This window comes from Epinephelus lanceolatus, chromosome 5, assembly GCF_041903045.1.
Source record: "Epinephelus lanceolatus isolate andai-2023 chromosome 5, ASM4190304v1, whole genome shotgun sequence".
Lineage (NCBI taxonomy): Eukaryota > Metazoa > Chordata > Actinopteri > Perciformes > Serranidae > Epinephelus > Epinephelus lanceolatus.
The window spans coordinates 16262494-16288896 of record NC_135738.1 but is presented as its reverse complement, the minus strand read 5'-3'; the positions used below and the strand labels follow the sequence as shown (position 1 = coordinate 16288896).

The following is a 26403-nucleotide window of genomic DNA, read 5'->3' as shown; positions in this document are numbered from 1 at the left end:
AGATCTTTTTTTGAAGTGTGAAAGTAGAATGAGGTCTACTCACCTTTAGTTTTTGTATTCTTTATATAGACAGAGCGATAGCAGAAGAGAAAATAGAGCCATGTGGTTTCAGATCCTGAGCACTTACCTGCCTTAAAGTATGTCTTTTTTTTTCGACCACATTTTAATTGTCCGTTCCAAGTGTTCAATCTGGAAGTATAGAATTAATGACTCTGTATGATTAAAGGTCTTTTTGTTTCATCTTTTTTACCTGAGAGGCCTCTGAATCTGTCCTCACACTGTGAGTGAATTCTTGGTGTTGACGCTGCTTCCGGACAGAGAAGATTGTCCTCGCACCGCCATAAGCCGGTGGGATCTGTCTGTTTGGAGGGGCCTCTAAGAGACCAAATGATTTATGTGGCTGTTAGGCGTGGGTCCTGGTCCAAGGCCAAGTCTATCTGCTCATCAATATAAACAGCCTGCTCTTTGGGTGTTGTGCTGGAATACAAATGGCTGAATTTAGATGTAACCCCTCGCTCACCTGCATCTCACCCGAGTCTAATGAGAAATCTCTCTCCTCTTTACCTGCTGAGAGAGAGAGTGGAGCGATGAGACAAATATGAAATGTGAGAGCACACTGAAATAACAAGCTATATACAGACCTCTGTCTCTAGATTTTCACTGCTTGGTAAATTACATGAAGCCTCCATCTACCAATATTTCATTTCTGTTTATAGATTTCATTTCCACACTATTGAATGTGGAATTATTTTTAGTTTAATATGAAATTCTGCATCTTTGTGCATTCATTCCTTCATATTTTATGGATTATGAATCCAGTATGAAATCCACTTGTTAAATTTAAATCTTTTTGACTATTGTACTGAATAATCTTCGAGTCACAGTGACTCCCAGTCATTTTAACTAATAAAAATCTAAATAAACCCCCGTCATACACCTCCACAGCTGTGTTCACTTACTTTGCCTGATTAAACCTGATTAGCGTGGGTGGGTACAGATGGAGCTTGACTGACATCTCTCTCACTCTACTGTTACTATTGTTGAGTGTGCACGCCTCATGTTGGTTTGGATTCTTGATCAGATTACTGATTCAGACAAAGCATTTTTGCAGTATTTTATTTCGGCACAGTTCTGGTATCAGTCCAGTCACAAGAAGTTTATAAAGTGATGAAGTATATGAGCTGACTTTGTCATCTGGGGGAGGAGGGGTTGATGGATGGCGGATCAGCTAGGCGAAACGGCTGCCAAACTGCAGAACACTGGTCCAGACCAACAAAGAGAACGGGATGTTTTTTAGTCGTTCCATTGGGGATAGACCCACAAAAAGTGGTTGTTTTTTTACTTTGCTGCTTTTCCTGTTGGGATAATGCCATTTAAAAGTTTTTTCTACCAAGACATTGCTGCGTTTCCAGCCGCGATTGTGCCAGCAATTTTAAGCTGAAACATGATCCTTTTCCTAACCATAACCAGCAAGGTGGTTTTGTACCTAAACCGAACCACACGTTGACCACAGCGGACAGCTGAATGAAACATAAGGAAACGTAGAGTTTCAGTGTATAGGCGGCATAGTGGTGCAGTGGTTAGCATTGTCATCTCACAGCAGGAAGGTTCCTGGCTCGAACCCCATGTTAGGGGATACCCTTTGTGCAGAGTTTGCATGTTTGCAGTGTCACCGTGGGTTTTCTGGGTACTCCAGCTTCCTCCCACAGTCCAAAGACATGCAGGTTAATTGGTGACTCTAAATTGGCCTAAGGTGTGAATGTGTGTGAATGGTTGTCTGTCTCTCTGTGTCAGCCCTTTGATAGTCTGGTGACCTGTCCAGGATGTACCCAGCCTCTCACCCAATGTCGATAATGATCGACAACTACAGAAAAAGGCAGTGGTGACAGATGTAGCAATCCCAAGCAATAGCAACATCAGGAAGAAGGAACATGAGAAGCTTGAAAAATACCAAGGGGTGGAAGAGGAGCTAGAAAAGATGTGGAGAGTAAAGGCAACAGTGGTGCCAGTGGTAATCAGACCTTACTGTGACCCCCAAACTGGGAGAGTGGCTCTAGCAGATTCCAGGAACAACATCAGAGGTCTCTGTCCAGAAGAATGCGGTCCTAGGAACAGTTAAGGTACTGCGCAGAACCTTCAAATTCCCAGGCCTCTGATAGAGGATCCGAGCTTGAGGAAAACACACCACCACCCCCATGGCAGGGTGAGAAGGGAGATTTTATATATATATATATATATATATATATATATATATATATATATATATATATATATATATATATATATATATATATATTATTAATTAATACTGCATAAATATAATATACACATACACAATACCCAACTCTGCCTGTAAAAGATTGTAGCTAAGTGTATACCTGCATTTGAATCCCACTGTCTACTGTTATGCTATATTTAGGTAACCATAAAATGCATTTATTCATCGGCGATGTGTCGACAGCAGAGGGTGAGGTGGTTCCAGCAGAGATACTGTACCATTATCTGTTATAGCAGTAATTCATTCTTCTGTCAAGTTTGACCCTGAGGGCACAAACACAACGAAACATCCCCGGTCTCCTTTCCTGGAGGCGAGTCACACACACCTTGTCCAGCCGCGCTACTCGACCTCCCAGCGCCGACCTTTTTCTAAACACCCACGGAACGATAGACGCAGTCAGAAAACTCTCCACCGCGGCCTCGCCCGGCCATTATCCAACACTCAGCAGACACTTCTCCTGCATTAGCGACCAGTCTCATCCCGTCAGACACAGACACGGGACAGAGGCTGTTAGCGGAAGCCGGGCGGACTGTTTGTGTTAAACGGGAGCAATGTTTCCTCCGGAATCACCATTTGACAAATGAGGGCTGATGGAGCAGCTCTTGCCGGGGCCATTATTTCTGATGGGGCCAGATGATCTGTAAGGATGGAGCACTGTTTGTCTGAGCTGCGACGGCCTCTGGGCCAAACACCGAACCCACTCGAAACACACTCAAACGCTCCACATGATGGATGTAAAAGGGAAAATCTCTAAGCTATAACATCAGGACACTGTTAAGCTTTTTTTCCCAGTTTGAGTCTCTGGTGAGTTTTCACACCACATCCTCACTTGCAAAGAGAGTTTTACAGCACATAAAGGGACTTCCTTTATGAGAAAGCTAAGTCCTTCATTAGAATCATTAGCACTCATTAGCCAACATTTCAGTCATTGAGACCCATGGGACAGATAGAAACATGTTCACACTAAGCCTTGGTGAAATGCCATCAGTCAGCCACCTCCAGGGGCTTTTCCGTTGTATTCTTTAATCTTTAAGTCTCCCTTTAATTTCACAAAAACCAGTGCTTCAAATAAAATGGGGTCATCCAATTACATGCTAACAGAAAAAAACATACTTCCATTCGCTTAAGGGAGATGTCATCTCTCTCCCTGTTTTTTCATTTTTGGTGAAATATCACAAGTCTCTCAGCCTCAGAACTTAATTAGATCAAATTCTATCACAAGTCTTTGGACGGGGAAGATTTAAAATGTAGAAATTCACAGCGCCACTCTTCACTTCAAATACAGTCCCGGGAGTTTACTCAAGGCGATCTTTGATGAATTGTTCACCTCCCTTGAGTTGTTTGTTGAGTTTAGCATATGAAAACCTGACTCATGAAATAGAGTGGCCATAGCTCAAGCCAGTGTAATCAAAGCTCATTCAGACTTGGCTGAAAGAGAGTGGATCAGTGCAGCTGGCACACACACATATTTTCACATCAAGCAGTGTTTCTGCGTGTTATTTTGGTGTAGATTATTTTCAGTGCGATTCACTTTTCATATGCTAACAGGTTGGAGAAATGCTGTGTGTCCAGTTTACCAGCAACTTCTCTGTCACTGCTTCTGCATGAGTGGCGTGAGCACACAGTAGTGCATTAATAGACTGTTAATCGTCAGTGATTTTGATGATACCTGTAGACTTATTGTGTTAAGTTGTTTATTTTGTCCACAAAAATGATTATGGCTGCAACTTATGATTATTTTCATTGCTTTTTGATTAATCAGTTAGTTGTTTGGTCTCTAAAATGTCAGGAAATAGTACAAAATATCAATCAGTGCTCCCACAACCCAAGATTATATCCTCAAATGCCTTGTTTTATCCATAATAAAAGATATTCAGTTTACAGTCACAGAGAAGCAGGGGCGTCAGTTTTGTTTCTTGGTTTTCGAGGAACACATATGAAATGGATAGAGTTCCTCCCCCAGGATATTTGAGCAATAAACACTTAATTTCCTGCCTTCTGGTGAGTTTTTCTGCAACAATTTGTGCCTTTTCTGCATCAATTTATGGAAAGTCTTTAATTTCATCAAAGTAGGAGTCCTCTGTGACTTTCATGTTTTTATTGGGGGACAAATGCGCATGTTTTTAATATTGATATTTAATATCTCCCAGAAATCTATGCCTATGTAGACGGAACCATAAAATATTCACATTTAAGAAGTTCAAATCAGAGGATTTTGACTTTTTCCTCTTGAAAAATTACTCAAAGTGGTTAATCGATTATCAAGTTAGTTGGTAAATAATTTAACAGTTGACAATTAATCGGTTGATTTTTGCAGCTCAAAACTGATGAAAACATAAAGGACTATCACACAAAAAAGTTGTTTAAAAACTGAAACTACGATGAAAGATACTACTAGTTTTTCTAAAATAATGTCATTTGTCCAGTTTGACAGAAACTATTTATTTATTTATCTTTAATTTAATTTAATTTTAATTTTTATTTTTAAATTTTATTTAATTTTGTATAATTTTTATTTATTTTTTTGATAGGGACAATGCAATTTAACATAGTTCCAATACAGAGTGCGCGACTGATGTGTTGCAGAGTTTATAGCTATTGCTAACTTTCAACTCTTGTCCCTAGTTGGGCTTTTACATGCAGACCTAAAATGTTATTAAAAATATACAATTGAAAATATAAAACCACAGTACTCTGTAAACATGGAAGGCACAATAAAATACATAAATCACAATCCACATACTACAATACACACACACCACAGTACACCAAAACACCTACACTTATACCCCTTAAAAGTTTGAGTGCATGTAGATAAGAGTGGGTGCAGCTCTGCTTTGCTTTTAGCCAGCACTTGATCTTTGTTGTGAAGGATTTTAAATCGGTAATCAGTTTGATTTCAGTTAGTAATGTGTTCCAGAGTTGACAGCTCTTTATGGAAAAGCTGTTTGTCTATGAATAGCTTGTCCATATTACTGCTCCACATGTATAGAGTGACTATAAATGAAATGATAAATGAAATGAACTTTCCTAAATGCTCTGCCAAAATAACAAATGTCATTTCACTTTAGCGCTGAAATGATTTGTTAGTTAATCAATTAGACAGTCTTTAGAACACTAATCATTGACGGGCGATATACAAATGTAAAGATTTATTTCTTTAATCTGGAAACTTTTTTCATAGCCAGAACAAACCAAAAATTAAATAGAAATTCATCTTTGACAACTAAAACTTTGAAGAAAAAGCTGAAAACTATGTGACAGATGTATGAATTCATCACTGTTTTGATGAGGTCTGCAGGCATCTGCAAAACTGCACGTTTATTCTCCCGACTTGTAAAACAGTCTGCTGCTCCAGAATATCTCCTCTTTAGAAGTTTCTCTGCTTTACCTGTTGCACTAATATCAGCACAGTCTTACATTTCAGCAATGTTACGTTTAACATATTTAATAAAAAGTAATGACAGATTAATCAGTAAAGAAAATAATCATTAGCTGCAGTCATATTTCAAAGCATTACACTTTTGTTGTGTAAAAATGTAACTCAGATCTTTTGATAAGTGTTGATGAGAAAAACATTTACAGAAGTTGTGTAGCATTTTGGAAGGGTTAACTCCTGATTGTGTCTTTCATTAAAAAAAAGAAGCCCATGATTTGATTTTCTCACAATTTGAAAGGACTATTGTTTGTGTCCTCCGTGTCTGAAATTGGATGGTGAGTCCTTTTAGGGAGCAGCGAAGGGGAAATGATTTGTATTCACCTGCCGTATCTGAATGGAGCTGAGGAGGGGCTGAGAGAGGGAGCGAGGGGGGGCAACTACATAGTGCTTCCTTTATGTGATAATGGATTGCTCTGACATTCACACACATTGTGGTGTGGTGTGTCTATCAGTCAATACTCACTAACTCGTGGGGTGAATGGCAAATTTTAAACAGATGCCATTAAAGAAGTGTCTTTAGCGACACAACAGGTGACAGGGTTCGGTGTTGTGTCTCTTTTACATCTAAAAACAATGCACCAACACATGCAACATATGTGTCCTGTCATCATCCAGTCCTGCAAATGAATTCTCATTTTCTTTCTCTCTTTTTCTGTTTTTTACGTAACCGCACTCTCTTTTATTGGCCCGGCTGGGCAACTGGATTCTTCTGTCAGCTGCACAAAGGAGACAAAGTGGAACCGGGGACGGGCGGTAATGAGCAACTCCTCTTACAGTGTTACATATAGACCGGCCTCGGTGTGGGGAAGCCTTCTGGAGACAATGGAGGGTTTTGAGAGGTCTGGAGCCCTCTGAAGCCCCTCTTTGATTGAGTTTCCTGGCACTGGGCTTCAGTGTTGGGGCTGATTGTGGAGTGGGAGCTGTGGGTTTAGGGAGGGGGCGAGGACCCTCCTCTGCGCTGACCTTTCACAGACACAGGTGGGATGGAGTGGAAGAGGCTTGTGGAGGAGGAGGAGAAGGAGGGGAGCGGCAGGAGAGGCCTATTGTGGTGCTGTGTGTGAATGTAGAGGTGGCACTCAATAACACTAGACCTTGCTGCCTCTGTCCACCTGCCGGGGATTTTCTCACCACTACTTTATCACTAGTAAATTACATGTTCTGGTAACAGATTGTTCCCGCAGCACAGAGACAGTCTTAAGGGTTTGTTATCTGATGTTGATGATAGATTTTGGTCGACCAATGTCGGCACAATTTGTTTCTTTTTAGCCATGCTAGCACCATGGCTCCCCAGATAACCAATGTATGTCTGTCGACGTCCGTCAGTTTGTCGTCAGTTCACTTTCAGACTCAAATATCTCAGCAACTATTACGTTGATTGCTGTTAAATTTTGTGCAGACATTCATTGTCCCCAGAGGATGAATCCTACTGACTTTGGTGATCCCCCTTTTTACACTAGTGCACCAACAGGTTGTTATCTTTGGCTTTGGCGAAATATCTTGACAAATCAAAGGTGGATTGCTATGATCTTTGGCACATACACCAATGATGCCCAGATAATGACTCCTAAAAACTTTGACGGTCTCATGACTTTCCCTCTAGGGCCACCATGAGGTTCACATTTGTGGTTTTGACTGTAGTGTCTCAATAATTGTAACCATGCTAACTAAGATTGCGCACATTGTATGAGCATTATGAACATCAGCAGCGCTCACAGTGCTGCTAGTAATGCTGTATCTTGGTTCAGACAATTAGATGTCTGTACATTCTGAAAGGCAGTAGACTATTCGAGGGTGGACGCCATCCCCATTGTTAGCAAAATGACCAAAATGTGTCCCCCTTTTAATCTACCATCCTTCTCCATCCGGGAAGGAAGATACTTTAAGCTTTCTTTGATATCAGTATTGTTTTTGTCCTCCAAATATTAAGCAAAATACATCACATTACATAATGACCACCACCAAGTCATGATTTTGGTGGCTGCAAAGATCAGAAACAGGCATACCCAACAACATGGTGCAGGAAGACGAACAAACGTCAGAAGAACAGCAGTCCATTTGATGAAAGAAGTTAGCATTCACAGTTAGCAATGGACTCCACATGACAATATTCACAACTTGGATTATTTCTTCTTGAAATACCCTTTGATTCTTTTTGATTCTCTTGATCGGTGGACCCTTACGGATTGAAGGATTATAAATAATCGAGAATAGGACACATATTTGGAGTTAAGGACCACTTCAAAGCCAGGGAGTCAGCACTTTTTCCATCTCTCTTGTTTGTCTTGGGTAAATCTGAAGCAATCATAATGCTCATGGTTTCTGTACGTTGAACTTGATGATTAAATTGTGGGGAATCTAACCAAGCTAATGATGTACAACATTGTGCAGCATGTCCATATTGACAAAAATATTTAACATGCTGTTAAACCCAGTGGCAACCTGGAGGGTTTTAGGAGGATTTTAGTATTCTGAAAGCCCAAACTTTGTTATGTGTTCAGTAAAACAAACCATCCCCTTTGTAGAAAAACATAATTTATCGCCTACTGTTAACAGGTACCTTTTTAAAGACTGCAATTAAAAGTGTTTTGCTTTCATCTCCTCTACTTGAAATGCCTCTGAGTCACTTTGATGCTGTGGATAAATTCCGGCATGCTGTTTAGTCTGATTATGAGTACCAACATGGCCTCGGGGCAGAGAAGATTGTCCTCGATATGACTTCACCTCGCTGCCTTCTCTGTCCGCCTGCTACTTTCTCTCTGGCAAATTACATGTTCTGGTAACACGCAGCAGTAAGGGATTGTTCCAGCCCACAGTCAGTGTTCATGCTTTGTTATCTGATGTTGTCGGCAGATTTTGCTAGACTGAATGGTACCACACAAAGCGTAGACGGCTCTAAATGACTCATCGCTGCATGCCCGCCTGCCTGCCTGCCTGTACTGTATCAGCACAATTCAAATTCCACCAGAAAACTGTTTATTATACAGTCGTGCTTTTCCAGAAAGGCCTAGTTGCATTAACTGTTGACTCTGAGCAATCATACATAGACACTGTTTCTGTGTTACCCCGGCCGACATTGCCCATAGGAGTTCATTTGCTACAAAACACCACAGGCTGCTGGTTTCTGTGTGTCTGAGGTGAACAGTTCCTCCACTGCCCCTCTCATGCGCTCTTATTGTTGCACCCCTAAGCTTAAAGTAAACTCCACATATTGGCCCCATCGTGAGAGACCCTTCAAATGTGGAGTAAGCCATCCGGTGCGGACACGGTGGCAAACTGAGATTCTAATCATACCTCTTTTGTTGAGCTCAATGGAGGTTGAGATGTTTTTTGGGGGGCAGAGCAGATGCCAAGCGTACAGTTTCTCTCCAAGGTTACTTATGAGATGACAAATGGGTTTGGGCCTCTTTGTGCCCTTTTTCCCGTCCTTATATGTCTGTGTTTGATGAGTGGGTTGACATCTTTTTGTCAGCACGGAGATCTGAGAACAGGAGGGGATTGCCATGGATACAGAGTGCCCTTTTGGAGTGCAATTTTGAGTGGTTGTGCTCCGCTGAAAGCTGTATGGAGTGCCCCTATATTTAGCTATAATACATTTCCCTGCATTTGCTGAAGTATGAGTCTTATGGATTATATTGTACAGCTATGATAACAGTATTTGTCTTCACATATGCATGGGTGTCTGCTGTCTCAAAGGATTTGCTTGTCTTCCCACAGCAGATTGGTTTTATGTTGATTACTCTCTCAAAGCTGTTATGTTTCTGTAGCTAAAGTGTGTTTTGTGACGTTGTATGCCGAGGATTTTGAGAGTCCTTTTAGCTATTCAGGGAGCCAGTCGGCATGCATTCCTCCCACTCTCCTACATTTGCTCATGATAATGAACCTCTGCTCAGCATATGAATGGCCTCACCCATAACACACTCATGTGGCAGGCCAAGCAGGCTCAAGCTCCATCTTGAATGTCTGATGTCTATACTGACCCATGGACTCTGTGAACACACAAACAAGTAGGATGCAAATGGATGTAAGCAAGTATGAATTCATATACCCAAATGCATGAGCAGGACTGCTTGGCAATGTTGAGACATCCTCTTTTAAGGAGTAATTACAGTGTGGGGATCAGCTATCAAATAAAGGTGAAGTTCAGATCCACAGTTGCTCGTTCTGCCTTGTGCTGCTTCCCCTCCTGATCTCATTTTAATGAATGCTTTTTAAAAGTGCCTCTGCTCGCTTAATTCGCCAGTAATGAGCTACTGTACGAGTCAGATGTCAGACAAGCGTACAAATGCACTTTGGAGACTTAACTTTTGCCACCTCCCTACTTTATTAGCTATTAATTTATAGCTTTTGCTACATTGTGAAGCGGTGAAAAGATTGAAAGACCTCCAGTTTGCCACCAGCAATTATCCTAAGGAGAAAGAGAGGGCCTCATACACCCATCCAATCATGAGAAGGCTCTCAGAGGGAGCGCCGGTATAATGCGAGGACGTGACTCACCAACTATATGTCATATTTAGCCGGTCTGCAATGATAAGATGAAAGCAAAATGCCCTTCGGTTCCATTCAGGTTGAACAGGCAGGGATTTCCTCCTTCACACAGCCGTCCCATCTAGCGGCGCTGCCTCCATCTGCATGCTAAAAAGGAGCTCCCTCTCAGAAGTGCCGGCGCCGGCAGTGATTAGCATTTGGGCAGAGGGGACAGAGAGCGAATCCCGGAGTGTTTTTGGCGTGTACATGGAGGAAGCTCAGTGAATGCCAATGTGCGGTGCTCTATGAAAGGAGGAGGACCAAACAAATTGCCGGACACGTTGCATTAGTAGCAGATGCCCATTAGCATTAAGAGTTGAGGTAGACTGATAGCTGGAGGAGAAGTATAGAAAACAGAGCAACATATGTTTAAAGGGCTGCACCAGGGATTTAATATTGCGCTCCCATCAGGTTTACTGAGTGTGGTTAAAATCTATGAATCAAAAGCCCCAAAAAAATCCTGACTTTTACTTCAAGAACACCAGAGCCAAAACTTCCCATATTGCAACCTGCCCTGAGATATCAGCTGTAGACATGTTCGCCTTCTCTCTGATATAATAGAACTCGATGGCACTTGGCTTGTGGTGCTCAAAGTGCAAAGAAAGGAAATTTTAAAAACTCATCAGCAATGTCTCTTAATCATGACCTGGTTACTCAGGATAATCCACAGACCTTGTTGTGAGCGGTTTCATTTATCAAACAGAAGAAAGCGTGCATCTACTCATGAACAAGAGGCTTGTTGTCGTGACAGCGTGACAAGCGTCCTCCTCCGCTGAGCTGTAACGTGAGCTAGCTCAGTCGTGCAAGGTTAGAAGTAGATGCACACTTCCTTCTGTGTAGTGATATGATAGGCGGCTGCAGTTTGGTAGAAGGTAAAATGGTTCCCACATGAAACTGCTCACAACAAGGTCTGTGGATTATCTTAAGTAACCGGGCCATGATATCTGGTAAAAGACATCGCGTCTAGTTCCATTATATTAGAGAGCTGATACCTCCAACACTCTACAAACTCACACCAAAACAGTCTGATAAATACACATAAGAAGAAAAATCTGTACTTTTGATGTGGGGGTGAACTGCCCCTTTAAAGATCCTCACTCTATTGTCTGGCATTGTACAGTGCAGATGAAAGGGCCACGGCGTGATTTTGAGCTGTGAGGTCTCCCTGAACAACAGGGCCCCAATTCATATGTTAACCACACCAATTATTTGCATACGATCCCTCAATTATAAAAGCTAATGAGAAGATTATGGGAAACGCACGCTGAAGCCGGCCTGCGGAATTTGCATTGTGATCCTGTGGCTGCGGATACAAGGCCTGAGAGAGGTATTAGTGAAAGCCACTGAACATTCAACCTCATGCATCGTGGCTATGATTCATGTCAGTGCTAATGCCTGTCCACTACGTTGGCTGTGAAAGCAATTAAAGAAAATGTTCATTTCAGCTTTTGTTTAAAATGACTTACACATGATTATTTGGCAGAGTGATAACTTTAAATTCCAGTTCAATATATTTGTGACTTTACAAACTTAAGTAACCAAATGAAGGACTGTCTTACTACCTCCCACATCAAGCTCCCCCCCGCTCCCCCATAGATGTTTAATGGCACAGAGAAATGGGCATGCAGCCCTGGGCATGAAAACCATGCAGTGACATCCTGAGCTGCAGCGGGAGCACCCGGCAGCCGCAGAAAAATAAACTCTTCCAACCGTATCCGTTTTCTCATCACCACCTTCCTGAGTGTGGAGCCATTCTCATCATTATACCCCCACATTCAGCCGTCTGTAGGGGATCCCTGCTGCTCCATTAAGGCCATAGCGAGGCTCACAAACCCCTGATTTCATGAGCCATCAATAGCGCTGATTATAGGAGTTAATTAGGGTGCTTGGCAGGAGAGAACAGCTTTTCTTGCATCATAGATGCTAAAACTGTACACTACTGATGCAACAGAAGTGATTCTGTCAGTGTTGCAATGTTACATCACTATTGTTTGGCAAAGACAATGGCAATATATTTGCTAGTGGTTGGCAGAAAGCGTATGGAGTAGCATTATCTGTTGCTGTAAGGGAAATTCAATTGGGCTTTTTTCCCTGCTGACTGCTATTCATTTACACTGTGGTGTGCTTCAGTTCTCAGTGCTCGTGCCCCTGTCAGCTCCATCTGTGCGCTCAGACATGTCCTGACCCTCACGTCCTGCAGCCAGCGTTCATGAATATGTCTTTGCTTATGTGTGTATGTGTGTGTGTCGCTGTAATGTGCTACGTCTCTGACATGTGCACAAAACCAATTAGTTTTGGGATGGTGAAGTAGCTGGCCATGGGAAAATGACAATGGAGTAATTGAAGAGGCTGGCTGAATGAGAGGCCAGACAGCTCAATGCAGCTTTTACACAAGTGCTGAGTGTTTTCTCCACGGACAAAATGACCAGAGAGAAAAGCAGGTCCTGAGTGAAGGCAGTCTCATGTAGTCGTAGCCGGTAATTAACATTACAGCCTTTCATTTTGGTGACATTGATTTTTACTGAAGGAACTCAGCTAGTTAGGTTGTGTGGTGGCATTTAAAGGTCCCTGATTGTGGGTTTACATGCTTTAGCTCATAGTTGCCCAAAGCTTGGCCCATGGACCAATGGCAGCCCTCAGAAACATTTTGTGTACCCCTCAAATGTGACATGAAATTTAAGTGTTATATTTTAATACTCTCACTCTCAATAACTTACATTTAATACACTACTTAGCTCCTGCGTCAAACTGCACCCTCCAGCAGGCATCTGTCAGGTTAGGAATGACAACTTGTAGAAAGGTACTGGTCGCATTGTAACTAGTGGAATCTCACACCTGTCACAGGATTTACATCAATGTCATTGCTGTTGGCTAAGATTAGCGACAACTCAGCACTTAAATATAGAAGTGAGACGGAAAAGCCACCACTGAAAAATGCTGTATGGTTGAGGAGAAAAGGAGGTTTCAGGTAAAATAGATAAACTCTTACTTCATCTGACCTCTGGGGACAGATAAAGTGGTCTGCCTCATTTGCAGACAGGAGAATTCAGTGCTTAAAGGATTTCGTGTTAAACGTTATTATGAGACTGATCACAAATCCTTCAACTCATTTATGGGTGAGTGTAAACGTAAGGTTGAAAAGTTTAATTGAGGCTCGTCTGCCCAGCAGTCAGTCTTCACAAATCTTATGAAAAGAGGTGAAGGTGTTACAAAGGCAAGCTATGTGGTGGCTCAGGAAATTGCTAAAGTGGTAAGTGCTTGTGTACTACAAAGTAAAATTGCTATCTCTGTCAAAGGAGTCTGGTGGCTGTGGATGCGACTGGCAGTGAAGAATGTTTTAGCCTCCTGAAAAAGGATCACCTACTGTAAAAAAAATCAACATCAGTTTGTGTACACAACATTAAGATTATTTTACCACTTTACCTTATCGTCAGACAGCCTGCTCTGACAGGAGACTAGAGCTGTTATGTATGCCGTCTTCAAGGCCACCAGACTCCATTGACAAAAACAGTAATTTTACCTTACAGCACACTGCAGTTGCTGGTCTACTGCCAACTCGATGGTATAGATGTTATAGATGATCAGAACCAAACTTAACGAGGCATCCACAGCAGTACGTAGGTTTATATGAAGCAAAGACACCATGCAGAATCCTATTTTAGGTCACATGGGAATCTTTTTAGAAGGATTTGGGAATATAACATTTTGAGGCTAAAACATACACACTCCGACCAAAATTTGAATTTCAGGAACACTACTCCTACACTACTGAAAACCTAAATAAATAAATAATAATGGAGCTAACCTTTCATTTAATACAAATAAAATTTAGCCTATTATTTTGCAAACCATGCTGTTGTGTTTCATGTTATTTTATCAGCCGTTCCTTCAGCCGTTGACCTCCAAACAGCAGACAGACACAGCTAGCAACTAGCTGGTGAACATGGAGCATTTAGCAGCTAAAGAGCCAGATATCTCCTTCAGGAGTTGGTGGAGACCAAAAACATAGCTAAAAGGAGAGTAGATACTGGACTTCCGTTCATCTGATTGCCAGAAAAATAACTTCAAATGTATGATGATGCTGCTCTGTATCTGCTGAATGTGTAAATAAGCAACTTTTTTCACCTTAAATGAATGAAGCGATAATATATTAGTGAGCTTAAAACTTGTTTCCACTGCTTTCAAGTGGCCAAAACATTAGTTAATCCAGGTTTAAGGAGTTAAAACTAGTCAATACACTTGTTTGGCTTTTTAAGTACTCTTCAGGCACTCTGGCAGTTGTCATCATGAGGCCTTTAGTAACTATTGTATTGAGTTTTCTAAGTGAGACAATAGCGCCGTTTATCATCCTCTTGGCCTCATCTCTTTTGAAAAATATCTAAAATTCCTTGCTGGAAGCGTCCGTACCAACCTGCCGTGTTTCGTTTTAAGAGACCATTTCCTGTTCGATTTTATCAGCAGTCTGACAGCTTTTGGCACAGCACTCCAAACAGTACTGTGTTTTTATCTCGGCCTCAGCAGTCTGTGCCAAAGTGAGCTTTATTGACTTTGGCTTTTCCAGTTCCGTCAGCACAAGATGCATAGGAGGGTTCAACAATTGTGATGGATATTTTCTGATTGCATGTCCCCTCGAAGAATTGTATATTCAAATGAGAAATGGGCTTTGAACTGTAGTTTCCGCTTTAAGATGCAGGGCTTCTCTAGCGTAAGCTCACAATGCTCTCATTATGCAAACTTCTGCCTTGTGCTACGTCGGTAAAAAGAAGGTTTTAGAATTAGGAACATGAATACTCCACTGCTTAATTTTAAAAGGGTAAGGTCTGGCTGTTTTAATCATTTTTATGCTCACTGTTCAGGCAGGATGTCAGTAGTTTTCAGGCCCTGGTGGCTGGTTTCACGTCTTAAGAGCCCCACTTGAGTTTCCACCGTCGCCCCACTGTGAGAGGGATGTAAGGGGTTGGTCCCGTATCACTGCTGCTCACAGGGATAATTATAGCATACACACAAATGAACACAGCCACACATATACAGTATGCACACAGAGACACACACATGCTGACCAGCTTGAGCTGAGCTGCTACACCTCATTAAATTGGGAAATGAATCCTGGATGAAGCCCTGGCTCCTTTCCAGATAAGAATCACCAGGCTTTTGGGGATTCACCGTAAAATTTATAATTAACACATTTACTCTCTTGCTGTCGCGGGCTGTCCTTTTTTTCACTTCACCTGTGACTGTGCACTGACAAGTTCAGGCTGTGGTTAACGTTTTATTCACAAATTATAGTGATCTTAACAACTTTTTAAGACATGTATTAGAAGAGTAAGGCCCTTGAGATGAACCATTTCATTTACAAAGGTGTTCTTAACACAAATATGCAGAGAATACAGTGCATGGAGCAAAACAACACTCACACGTACACCAAACAGTAACCTCCGGGTCTGAATTGCAAAAAACTGCAGTCCCGTTAATGGCCACTTGAGGCTGCCTCCAAGAGCGAGCAAATCCACATTGACACCAATGTTAGAGTGCCCAACTATACAGTAGAAATAAACATGTTTACAGCCCTGTGCAAAAATGGTTTTGGTCCTACTAATTTCCTCATTCAGGTGGTGCCATAGGTGCTAGCCTATATGTTGACAAGTTGCTACTATGACGACAACGTTGGTTAGGTCAGTGGTTACAAACTGGTCCAGCCACGAGGTCCAGATTTGTCCGTAGTTATTAGTTCAAGGTCCACGTAGTTTAAAATATTTAGCAACATACTTGCGTTTGGCCATGTTGTCAAGCTAGTTTGCTGTCCCTGCGAAGAAGCTGTCCTTTATTCACTCACTCTACAGCAGAAAACGGTACTTAAGAATAAAAACTCTGTGCCGGAAATTCACTGTACCTCAAAATAAAGTGTGGTTTTTACAAACCTGATGTGTAAGTCACTTGCAGTCCATTCAGAATGGACCCACGACCCGCTATTGGACCACAACCCACCAATTAGGAACCACTGGGTTAGGTAACTTAACCAGGGTGTAGTCTAACCCTAGATTCACAGAGTAGCCTGTAGGCGTGGCTTTAGCTGTTGCTGTTTTAGTGTGTTTTAAGTTAATGAAAGCTAATTGTAAAGTTTCAGCTGACTAAAAAAGTCTTTGAGTCGGATATTTAGTTTATCTGTTAAGTACATTTTGTTTTAGTGGTTTTAAGTCTTTTTTTGCTGGCAAAATTAGCATTAGTATTAGTATTATCACAGTTAACCATAGCTGTAAATGCACTGTGCTAATTACGCTAGCAGCTAGCGTTAGAGTTAGCTCAACCCTTTTGTCCAAATATGGTCACCTCTGGCCCTAAAAATCCAAGATGGCTACAGCTGAAATGCCAAACTAGAGGCTATTAAACGGGAGTCCACAAATAGGTGACGTTTTATACAGTCTTGTTTTATTTTATACAGTGTTGCAAGAATGAAGTTAGCGATATTAGCAAATTAGTTAGCATGTTGTCACTTTCTTTCCCTTGTCTCAAAGTCAGTGGGTTTTTTGAATGGGTGTTTGGTTAGATGTCTGAAATGAGGTCTGTTAACACAAGCTTGAGATGCATTCACATTTTGTTATTCACACAAAAATATCTATACCACCCTAACCATAGCTGTAAATGCATCTTGCTAACCAAGCTAGCAGCTAGCACTAGGGTTAGCTCAATCCTTTCATCCAAATAGAGTGCTCAAGTCATGCCCCTTCCGGTAGAGCTCATGGGACCTTAGATCGGAAAAAATATGAATGGCAGTGAATGGGGAGAGCAATATTATCTTTTGTTCCCGTTTGAGTTGCCACATGAAATCTAAATATGTTGTTAATGAATTTAAAACATACATTTTAAGGTCAAGAAAGTCATACTTTGTGGTAAAACTGTTGAGATATAAGCTTTTTAATTAGAAAGACTCAAGAGTACACAGGAGGAGGCCGCATATGTGACGTCATAGCTTTCACTTGCTTCCTGCAGCTTGGCCTCCCCGCTGAAATTCCACTATTTTATGATTAATCGATTTATGATTGAAGATGTCTGTGTGTTTTGTGCCAGGTTGCAGTCACTCCAAGCTGCTGGAAGCGAGCGAAAGCTATGACGTCACATATGCGACCGCCTCCTGTGTAGTCTTTCTAATTACGTTTTTTCAAAAGCTTACATCTCAACAGTTTTACCACAAAGTATGACTTTCTTGACCTTAAAATTTATGTTTTAAATTCATTAACGACATATTTGGATTTCGTGTCACAACTCAAACGGGACCAAAAGATAATATTTGTCTCCTCATTCACTGCCATTCATATGTTTTTTCAATCTAAGGTCTCATGAGCTTCACCGGAAGGGGCGTGACTTCGGCACTCTATATTGTCAGTTATGGTCCTAAAAATCCAAGATGGCGACAGCTGAAATGCCAAACTAGAGGCTATTAAATGTCACCTTGGCCACATCCATTACTTTATACACTCTCACTTTTAACGGGTGTTTGGTTAGATGTCTGAAATAAGGTCTGTGGTTAACACAAGTTTAAGAGACTTCAGTAAATACCTTCTTCATAAATTTTGCAGCTTTTATGTGTCATATAACAAGTGGCTAAATGAGACTACTTAATGCTATCACTGTGAACGCGACTTTACTGCCCTGTTTTGGTGGTGGTGATGAAGTAGTAGTGCCACCATGGTGTGGTTCATTTATAGCTTGAAATTAGTGCTTTTACTTCTGGTGATTTAATTTATGCTTTAAAAATCATAAAGTGGTGTTAATTTGTGAAGATTACCTTGCTTAAAAAGTAGAAGCATTAGCAGGTTGTTTGAAGAGAAGTGATCCATCAACAACATCCTACTGACACTAAGAAATGAAGACAGTTTAATGCCTTACTAATCACTATGAATTGATTTTGCATTAATGACATCTGATTGTAAATTCCTAACACACTGCAAGTTGAAAATAATCAAGGTTGACAAAAGTCTTTTCCAGGTTGTTTGCTCAGTACGGTTGCAGCACCCCTGCCTGCAGCCTGCAAATGAGCTTGATGAAATTGCCCCCCTCTTGATCTTTTTATGTCAAGTCCCAAAGCCAGAGCTGCCTGATGGCGTTCACAGCAGTGTGATTGGCTGCCCTAGGCGAATAATACAGGCCTTCCCTAGAGAGGTGTAGTGGAAGCTGGGGGCAGCAGACGTTAGCCTTGGTCTCTTCCCTTGCTGCCAGACACCGGCTCTAGGGCCGGTACTGAATCATGACTGTAGGGCAGCACTAGCAAATACATCAGTTCCCCACGGAGGACTGGGCCAGAGTCTGAGTGCCTAGCCTCTGGTCTCAGACACAACTTCCTCCACCTCATCTGACCCGCCCCACACCCAAAGGCAGGAGAGCAGCACACGTAGGCAGCTCCACTTTTAATGGGCTCGATTTGATTCTTTCATACGGTAACCGGCATTACTATCCCAAATTTGATAGTGTGCTTTTGTGATAACGCAGCAAATTAGTCTGCCCGAGCTCTAAATTAAGCTGTGACATTTTAATACGGTGCCGGCGGATGCCTTGGGTAAGACAGGCAGGAGAGCAAGATAAAAACAGGTCAGGCTGCGGTTGTTAAAAGACAGAAAACGACTCCTCCTAAATTCAGTTTCATCATGCATTTTACTCGTCATTTGCAAGCTACACTCACATTCTCAGGAAAATAATGAATTATACTGCTCATTTCTTTGTGACACCGCTGAATTATGCACATGAATATGAATTAGATTGAGCAAAATCATTATTATTTTTCTTTGAAGCTGGGGTCACACTGGTTTTGATGACCCCAGCAGTGATAATTTCAACAGTTACGTTTTTCTATCATTACTTTTTTTAGCTTTGTCTCAAAGAAATAATTGCTTCTGATTCAGGTGGAGGTGTGATATGGCAACACTCTGCTGCCTGGCAACAAGAGAAAGATTTCCAACCTGGTGTGTTCAATACAGTACATACATTTCTGTCTCCAGACTGTTCAATGAACTAGTTGTGATGGAGGAATAATTAGGTTATATTGAGTAACAAAGGAACAGAAAATCTTCACTTAATTAACAGTGAGTCAATAGCCAATTAGCCTTTCACCAGTGTGTTCAGACCTGTAAACAAGTCGACTTGCTTGAACCTGAACACTGTGTGGAACTTGTCCCCATTGAGCGGTGTCTACTAAGATGTCAGAGATTGTAAAGCTGCCCAATCACACATGATGTTTCTCACTGCAACAATCCCATGAAAGAATGATGGTTCACTGTCTGAAACCTGACCTCATTGCGGATCAGGTTGCTGCTGGCTCAGCCAGTCAGTCAATCAGACTGATAAAGCTGAGGGTAAAATGGAAAGTAAAGCGAGTGTCCCTGTGTCTTGTCCCTTGGCGTGTCATGTGCCTGCTGACGTGATCGATATGGCAGAGAAGCCTAATGGCATCATGGCCACGGCGGTGATTAGCCGAGCAAAGTGAGCCCATGTGGGCCACGTCGGTCCATATTGGAGTGCACTAGATCAAAAAGATAGCTTCCAGCAAACTGCACTGCATGGCAACTAACATCGATCTGTGGCCAGAGCTATATGTGTGTGTCTCTCTGTTTCTCTCTCACTCTTCAGCAGACGAACACAAAACAGAACTCAGGTTTATGATTGATGGCAGCAGTAACTGGATGTGCTATTCAACCCAGTAATCAGTGTTCCTGCCTCTGTCCTCTTATCTCTCCTTCTCTCTTTCTTTCTTTCTTTCTCTCGCTGTAGTTGTGAATGCGCAGGTGTCCTCAGACAGTGTGACTGAGCAGAGAGGCGGAGCGTCGCTGTATTTGGGGGCAGACCTTCGCGTCATACACCGATGATGGAGAGGAGGAGGATGGACGCAGCACTGCTGGTGCTGTTCCTGGTGCACCTCGCCACTGCGCTGGAGGTCCCACTAGACCGTAAGGCAACACATCACACACACCACATTTGTATCCAAGAGAGTGTAAAGAGAGTGTTTTGTCTGAGGATGAAATATTAGTCAATGAATTGATTAATGGATCAACAGAAAATGAGATATATAAATTATTTATAAAGAGAAAGTGCCATTTGCTGGTTGCAGCCTCTCAGACGTGAGGATTTGCTGCTTTTCTTTGTCGTACATGACAGTAAACTGAATAGGTTTGGGACTGTTATTGGGACAAAAGCTTCAGGTGGCTCCATATTTATCATATGAACAGCAGGGTGGTATTAAACTCCTCATTTACCTCTTGGCAAGAACAAAGATAAAAGTATTTCTCAGAGCAGATTAACTGAAACTGAAAAGGATCCCACAATCCTGATTTTATCAAAATGAGAATTTAATTGGTCTCCCCTTACATTTCCCCTTAAGTAGCTTTATGGTTTATCTTACTCTACGCTGTTTGACATAGTGTCAAAAATTTCAATTTACAGATTTGACTTTGAATATTAGAAACTGCAGTATCGGTACACTGGTGCCAGCTGTGCTTTCTCACTCTCTTATTGTTAATGTTTACTACAGTCAGTCTGCTACTAACCAAGAAAAGAAAAGATGTTGCTGTCACATTATAGCCTTGACTTATTTATTAGAAAAATTTTATGTCCTCAATGTCAAGTTTTTCCTCGTATCAAAAATGGTAACAAATATTAATAGTTTTCAATTATTTTATCAAAGTTAGAGATTTAAGTATTGTGACAGCAGTAGTTTGACATTTTCACATGTAGGCTTGCATTATTTTTTTAATACTTTAACTTTTTAAAATGATTGATTACTCAGTGGAATATTTTTCGATGTATTTATCTTATTTTATTTTAAATATTGAAAAATGCCCATTAAACCCAAGGTCACATCACCATTTTCTTTTGAATCTGACCTAAAGAAAATACAAAAATATTCAGTTTACTGTCACATATAGCAAATTAAGACATCAAATCTCCCCATTTGAAAAAGCAGGAACTCTGGACTGTTGGGTATTCTTGTTTAAAATCTCACTGAAACAATTTGATTATTAATGTAGTTGCAGATTCATTTTCTGACCATTGACTAATTATTAAGTTGATTCATCTATATCGTAGACAACTGGACTTGCTTAAGTTTTTTGAAGATGTTTCACCTCTCATCCAAAAGGCTTCTTCAGTTTTAACTGACAGGTGCGGAGTCACAGGCTTTATACCCTGGGTGGGTGTGACTGGACTCAAACAAGTCCAGTTACCTTGTGATATAGCACTTAAGATTACCATGCCCTGGATGACTGAGAACCTTCACCAACAATTCAGCTCTTTTCACATTTATTCTTATCTTTTACCTATACATCATCTACATGTCTACCCATCATTAGGAGTCAGACAGTTGATATTTTATTTTTGGAGGAACCTCACAGTACGTTGTTGCCATGGTTTTGTAAAGCAAACACTGTTAGACTCATGTTCCTCATTCTGACTGATGTGTAAAGAAATACGTTTGCCCGACTGACAACAGCCCGATGCCACAGCGGTGCTGTAGTAGATCTACACATTGTTTGGTTGGAGGTGTCGACCACTGGAGGCTGGCATTTCTAAACTAAGAGCTGGCCTCATTTAAATCACGTCTGAAGCACAAACAATGCAGGAGGATATTTTTCACCACTAATGTCCGACTCTCTTTACTGTCACAATTTGTCTCTTTTGTTTGCTGATTCTTGGGAACACACTAAAGTTCTGGAAGGATGTAAGTCTCAAACGAGTGTTGATTCACTGCAGAGGTTGTGTTTGCAGCTTTTTTGTTGTGCTTTAAAGGTTTTATTTGATATTTTTTTGATTAGATATTATAATTTATTTGTTTTATAAGATGCTAAATGTGATTTGGAGTGGATTTTAATTTATTGCATGCATTGCTCTCTTTGTTTCTCTGTTTGCTGTTTTCCTCTCTGTGTGTTTCTGCAGTGGTAGAGCATTTCCCGTTGAGCGTAATTGCAAAGAGCATGAGTTCTTGTATCATTAGTTTTGTCATAGTCCATTAGTTATTTCCCCAGCACGGACAGGAATACATTAAGCATTGGATCATTATAATAAAGTGAAATGTACCTGAGCGTGCTGCATGGCTTTTTTTTTGCTTTAGCACATGTTATGAGAGCTTTTCATGTCTGTCAGCAAACAGCCGTCTGGTTTGATTCAATACGGTAAGTCTGCATGTGATTGGTAATGAATGACTGCTTGTGTGTGGTCGATACAGCAACAGCAAAAGGCTTAGTTATACAGTAAAGGTCATGATTAAATATCGCCGTCTTTCTGATTGCTCTTAGTGCCGCAGCCACCGACCATAACTCACCAATCCCCCAAGGATTACATCATCGACCCACGGGAGAACATTATAATCCACTGCGAGGCGAAGGGGAAGCCTCACCCCAGGTAGGAATCTGTGAAGTGTGATTTTTTTGCATTCATGATGCTGTGTTTTTAGGAAGATTTTCCAGGTGTGGATTCAACCACCACCTGTCAAATTTCAGTTAAAAGCCTCAGCTGACAGCAAATCTCCAGAATTTCAGTCTGAAGTATAATGAGTAAAGTTTTGGTTTGTTCAAGGTGCAATAAATAAAGAAGGCATTTTATTCTGCCCTTGCCAAAGGCTGATTGTAGCTAATGCTTTTGAATCTTCCACTTCTCTTTCCTGTATCTTTCTTTGTTTAGTACCTAATTATTTTGATGGCACCAACACTGCATGCACACACACGCTTGTACTTCTATACTTGTGAGGACCCTTAGTCACAGAATACATTTCTTAGCCCTGAACCTCCACTTTACCCTGAAGCCAAGTCTTACATAACCTTCAAACACCCTTTTGAAGAAGTGAAGCCTGGCAGGTATACACAAGTTAGAATCTCTTGAAATGCTGTTTGAAAGCCCTCGAAAACTTGAATTTAAATCATAAGAATTTCTTTTTAACATTAAATCAAAGTTAAACTTTGCTTCAGATGTTGCAAGCTCTGATTGCAGGGTTCCCACACATTTTCATGGACAAAATTTCAAAAATTTTCCATGACTTTTTAGGGACCCATAATCAAATTTTCATGACTATTCATAACATATAACACAAACAAAACTGTAAAGTTTATTTTACTCCAAATGTTAATTTTATGATTATAAATGGTCCACAGACACAGTTCAATAAAGCTTCCAGAGTGGGGGAGTGACAGCCAATAGTTGGGTTGGCCCGTTGGTTAATTTATTCACAAAGAAAGAGTGCTCTATATCTTTAAACTAACACTACTTTCAGAGCAGTTAAAACAAAACCAAAGTGAGCATTGGCGCTTCAAGTGACAACTGAACGCCCGCGCTGCCCATGTCAATTGCTGAATCTCAAAACTCAAATTGTTATGACACTGATCTGTTTTTTTCCTTCAGTTTCTCCTGGACCAGAAATGGGACCCACTTTGACATCGATGAGGACCCCAACGTGACCATGAAGCCTCATTCTGGGACCCTTGTGGTGGACATCAGCAGAGCGAAGGCGGAACATTACGAGTGCGTGTACCAGTGCACAGCCAGGAACAAACATGGAACTGCTGTTTCCAACAACATCGTCGTAAAGCAGTCGAGTAAGTGCAGCGTTGCCTATCATTTCTGTCATTTCATTTTTCTTTTCTTCCATTTTCTTGATGTCATGCATATCTCACATCATTCTTTTTTCTTTTTTTAACAATTAAGTTGCATTTTACATCTTACGAGTGCTGCTGGAAGGTAAAGGTTGTATGTGGAAAGCGGCATGTTTGACTCAGAGCAAATATCCCTTTGTATTTCTCCTGTTGCATATTGTTATTCAGCCAGGCATCATCCCTCTCATCCTGCCTCGTCACCTCCGTCATCATGTCAGCCACAGCCCATTAGCAACCCATATTTCATGTCAAATTACGAGACTCCTCATCAACTGATGTGTGTATTCCTCTCCAACCGATGCAGGGTCCCCCTTGTGGTCGAAGGAGAAAATCAAGCCAATCGTGGTTCAGGAGGGTGTGTCCCTGGTGCTGCCGTGTCGACCCCCTGCTGGCCTGCCCCCTCCCATCATATTCTGGATGGACAACAGTGAGCGCTTCAGTCATACATGAACACATCAAAACACACTGACTTACCTGTAAGGTTGGGACGATCCATGTTAGTGTTACTCAAAGTTAATGTTCTGTTTTCGGCTTTTAAATATAAATGTGTCACATACACATAATGTTTTTTACATTGAAATGATTGATATGAACAGCGGCAGCCATCACTTGCCTTGTCTATTGCAGAGAAGCAGGGGTTTATGGGAAATATGGTCTTCATGCTGAGACACACAATCACTCTGCCGCTGCAATTAATTAGGGCCACTATTAGTCTCATGCCTGGTCCTGTGTATTTAATGTTATCACACTAAGTATCATGCTTAACTAGTATTTCATTTATTACATTTGTTAATTTTAAAGGGTCAGTTCACCAAAATTACAAAAAAAAGCACAGGCTCACTTATCTAGTTGTGCAGATAATTTTGGTTTAGTTAGCTGTTCTGGATCATGATCATATATTTTTATGACTGTACAGCATCGATGTTTGATGTTATTTTAATGAGGTGTATTAGTATAGAAATGGGATATTAGTAGGATATACATGTGATTCCCTTTCCGGCCAGCCTCCTAGCCTACAGCACATTCAGCCCTGACAAAACACAGCAACACATTTATTCAAAGGGAAACAGTGGTGTGTTAAACACCCCGTTGTTGCATAAGCACACTGCCCATTAATACAGTGGAGTTTAATTCAGTTTGATTCAAAGGGGCTTTATTGGCCCTCGAAACATACTTTTACATTGCAAATATTGCTGCTGATTTGGTAACACCTTTGACAGTGGTTCCCAATTGGTGGGTCATGGTCCAAAAGTGGGTCATGGGTCCATTCTGAATGGACCACAAGTGACTCGCAAAGGTGTCAAGTTTGGAAATAACACTTTATTTTTAAGTACAGAGCTTTTATTTTGAAGTGCTGTTCCCCTACTGTAAAGTGAGTGACTAATGGACAGCTACTTGACAGAGACAGCAAACTAGCTTGACAACATGGCCATAAACGAATGACTAAAGAGAATTCTGGACCCTGTGGCTGGACCAGTTGAGAACCATAGACCTATGACACACCCAAATGTACCTCAAAGCACCATTCCTAGGAAACCTGACGTTCAACCTGATAAGATAAGATACATCACCTGAGGAATTTTAGTACTGTATGCACATTGGTGTACTGTATTTTAATTCATCAAGTACATTCGAGTCAGTTGGAAATAGAAATGTAGATTTTCAAATTTCCATTTTTTATGAGCCACTTCTCGTCCATGCTGTGTTAAAGGTTGAGATTGAAAGTTCATTTCCGAATTTGGAAACAACAGCTTTAGTAGCTGTTATGGAGCTTTCAAAGATCCAAAAATCAGAACTCCATCTGCTGAGGACGATCATGCGATGCAGTCAAAAGATTTAATAAAAAATAAATAAAATGGCCTTTGGGGTGTGGTCTAGAATAAACACACAATCATAAGTTTTAGATTAACTTGTCTAGGTTTTGAGACCATTCTCTCTGGGATGTACTCCTCTTTCCAGAAGCAGTATCCCAGTTATTTTGGATAATCCACAGGTGTCCCAGAGGTGTTCCAATGAAAACTTAAGAACTACACCAGTTTATCTTTCATCCAACTCTCTACCTATAACTACAGTATCATGTATTGAAATTCAAATAATTAAACCTGCTGTACATTTCAGACTTCCAGAGGCTGCCTCAGAGCAGCAGGGTGTCCCAGTCCCTGAACGGAGACCTTTACTTCTCTAATGTACTCCGAGAGGATTCCAGGAACGACTACATCTGCTATGCCCGCTTCCCATACACACAAACCATCCAGCAGAAACAACCCATCACCGTCAAGGTCCTCAACCGTAAGTCTGACAGTGTATGTGTGTGTTTGAGGAGAAGAAACCAAGATGAAGGAGGTCAAATGAGCTACTATGACAGCGATAACTAGAGTGTGACTTTGCGTGTAATGTGTCCACATGAGCGGCAGTTCATTCACAGTAGTATGTGCAAGCCTGACTGCGTAGGAGGAAAACAACATTTCCTATCTCTGATCCCATCCCCAGAGACGCCAGTGGTCGTCATCCCACTGAAAAGGCATATTGTCAGAGCT

At 41.2% G+C, this 26403-nt stretch overlaps 1 protein-coding gene across 18 annotated transcripts in view; it reads left to right on the top strand.

Annotated features, from left to right (window-relative positions):
- LOC117262796 (neuronal cell adhesion molecule-like) overlaps positions 1-26403 on the top strand; it is a 113148-nt gene that overhangs the window by 57540 nt on the left and 29205 nt on the right. For all 18 annotated transcript variants that reach the window (XM_078167757.1, XM_078167765.1, XM_078167764.1 and 15 more), the window contains exons 3-7: positions 20001-20176; positions 22517-22622; positions 23616-23809; positions 24171-24293; positions 25985-26155. In XM_078167757.1, coding sequence (XP_078023883.1) covers positions 20092-20176; positions 22517-22622; positions 23616-23809; positions 24171-24293; positions 25985-26155 — 679 coding nt within the window. In that variant the 5' untranslated portion in view covers positions 20001-20091. The remainder of the gene's footprint in view (positions 1-20000; positions 20177-22516; positions 22623-23615; positions 23810-24170; positions 24294-25984; positions 26156-26403) is intronic.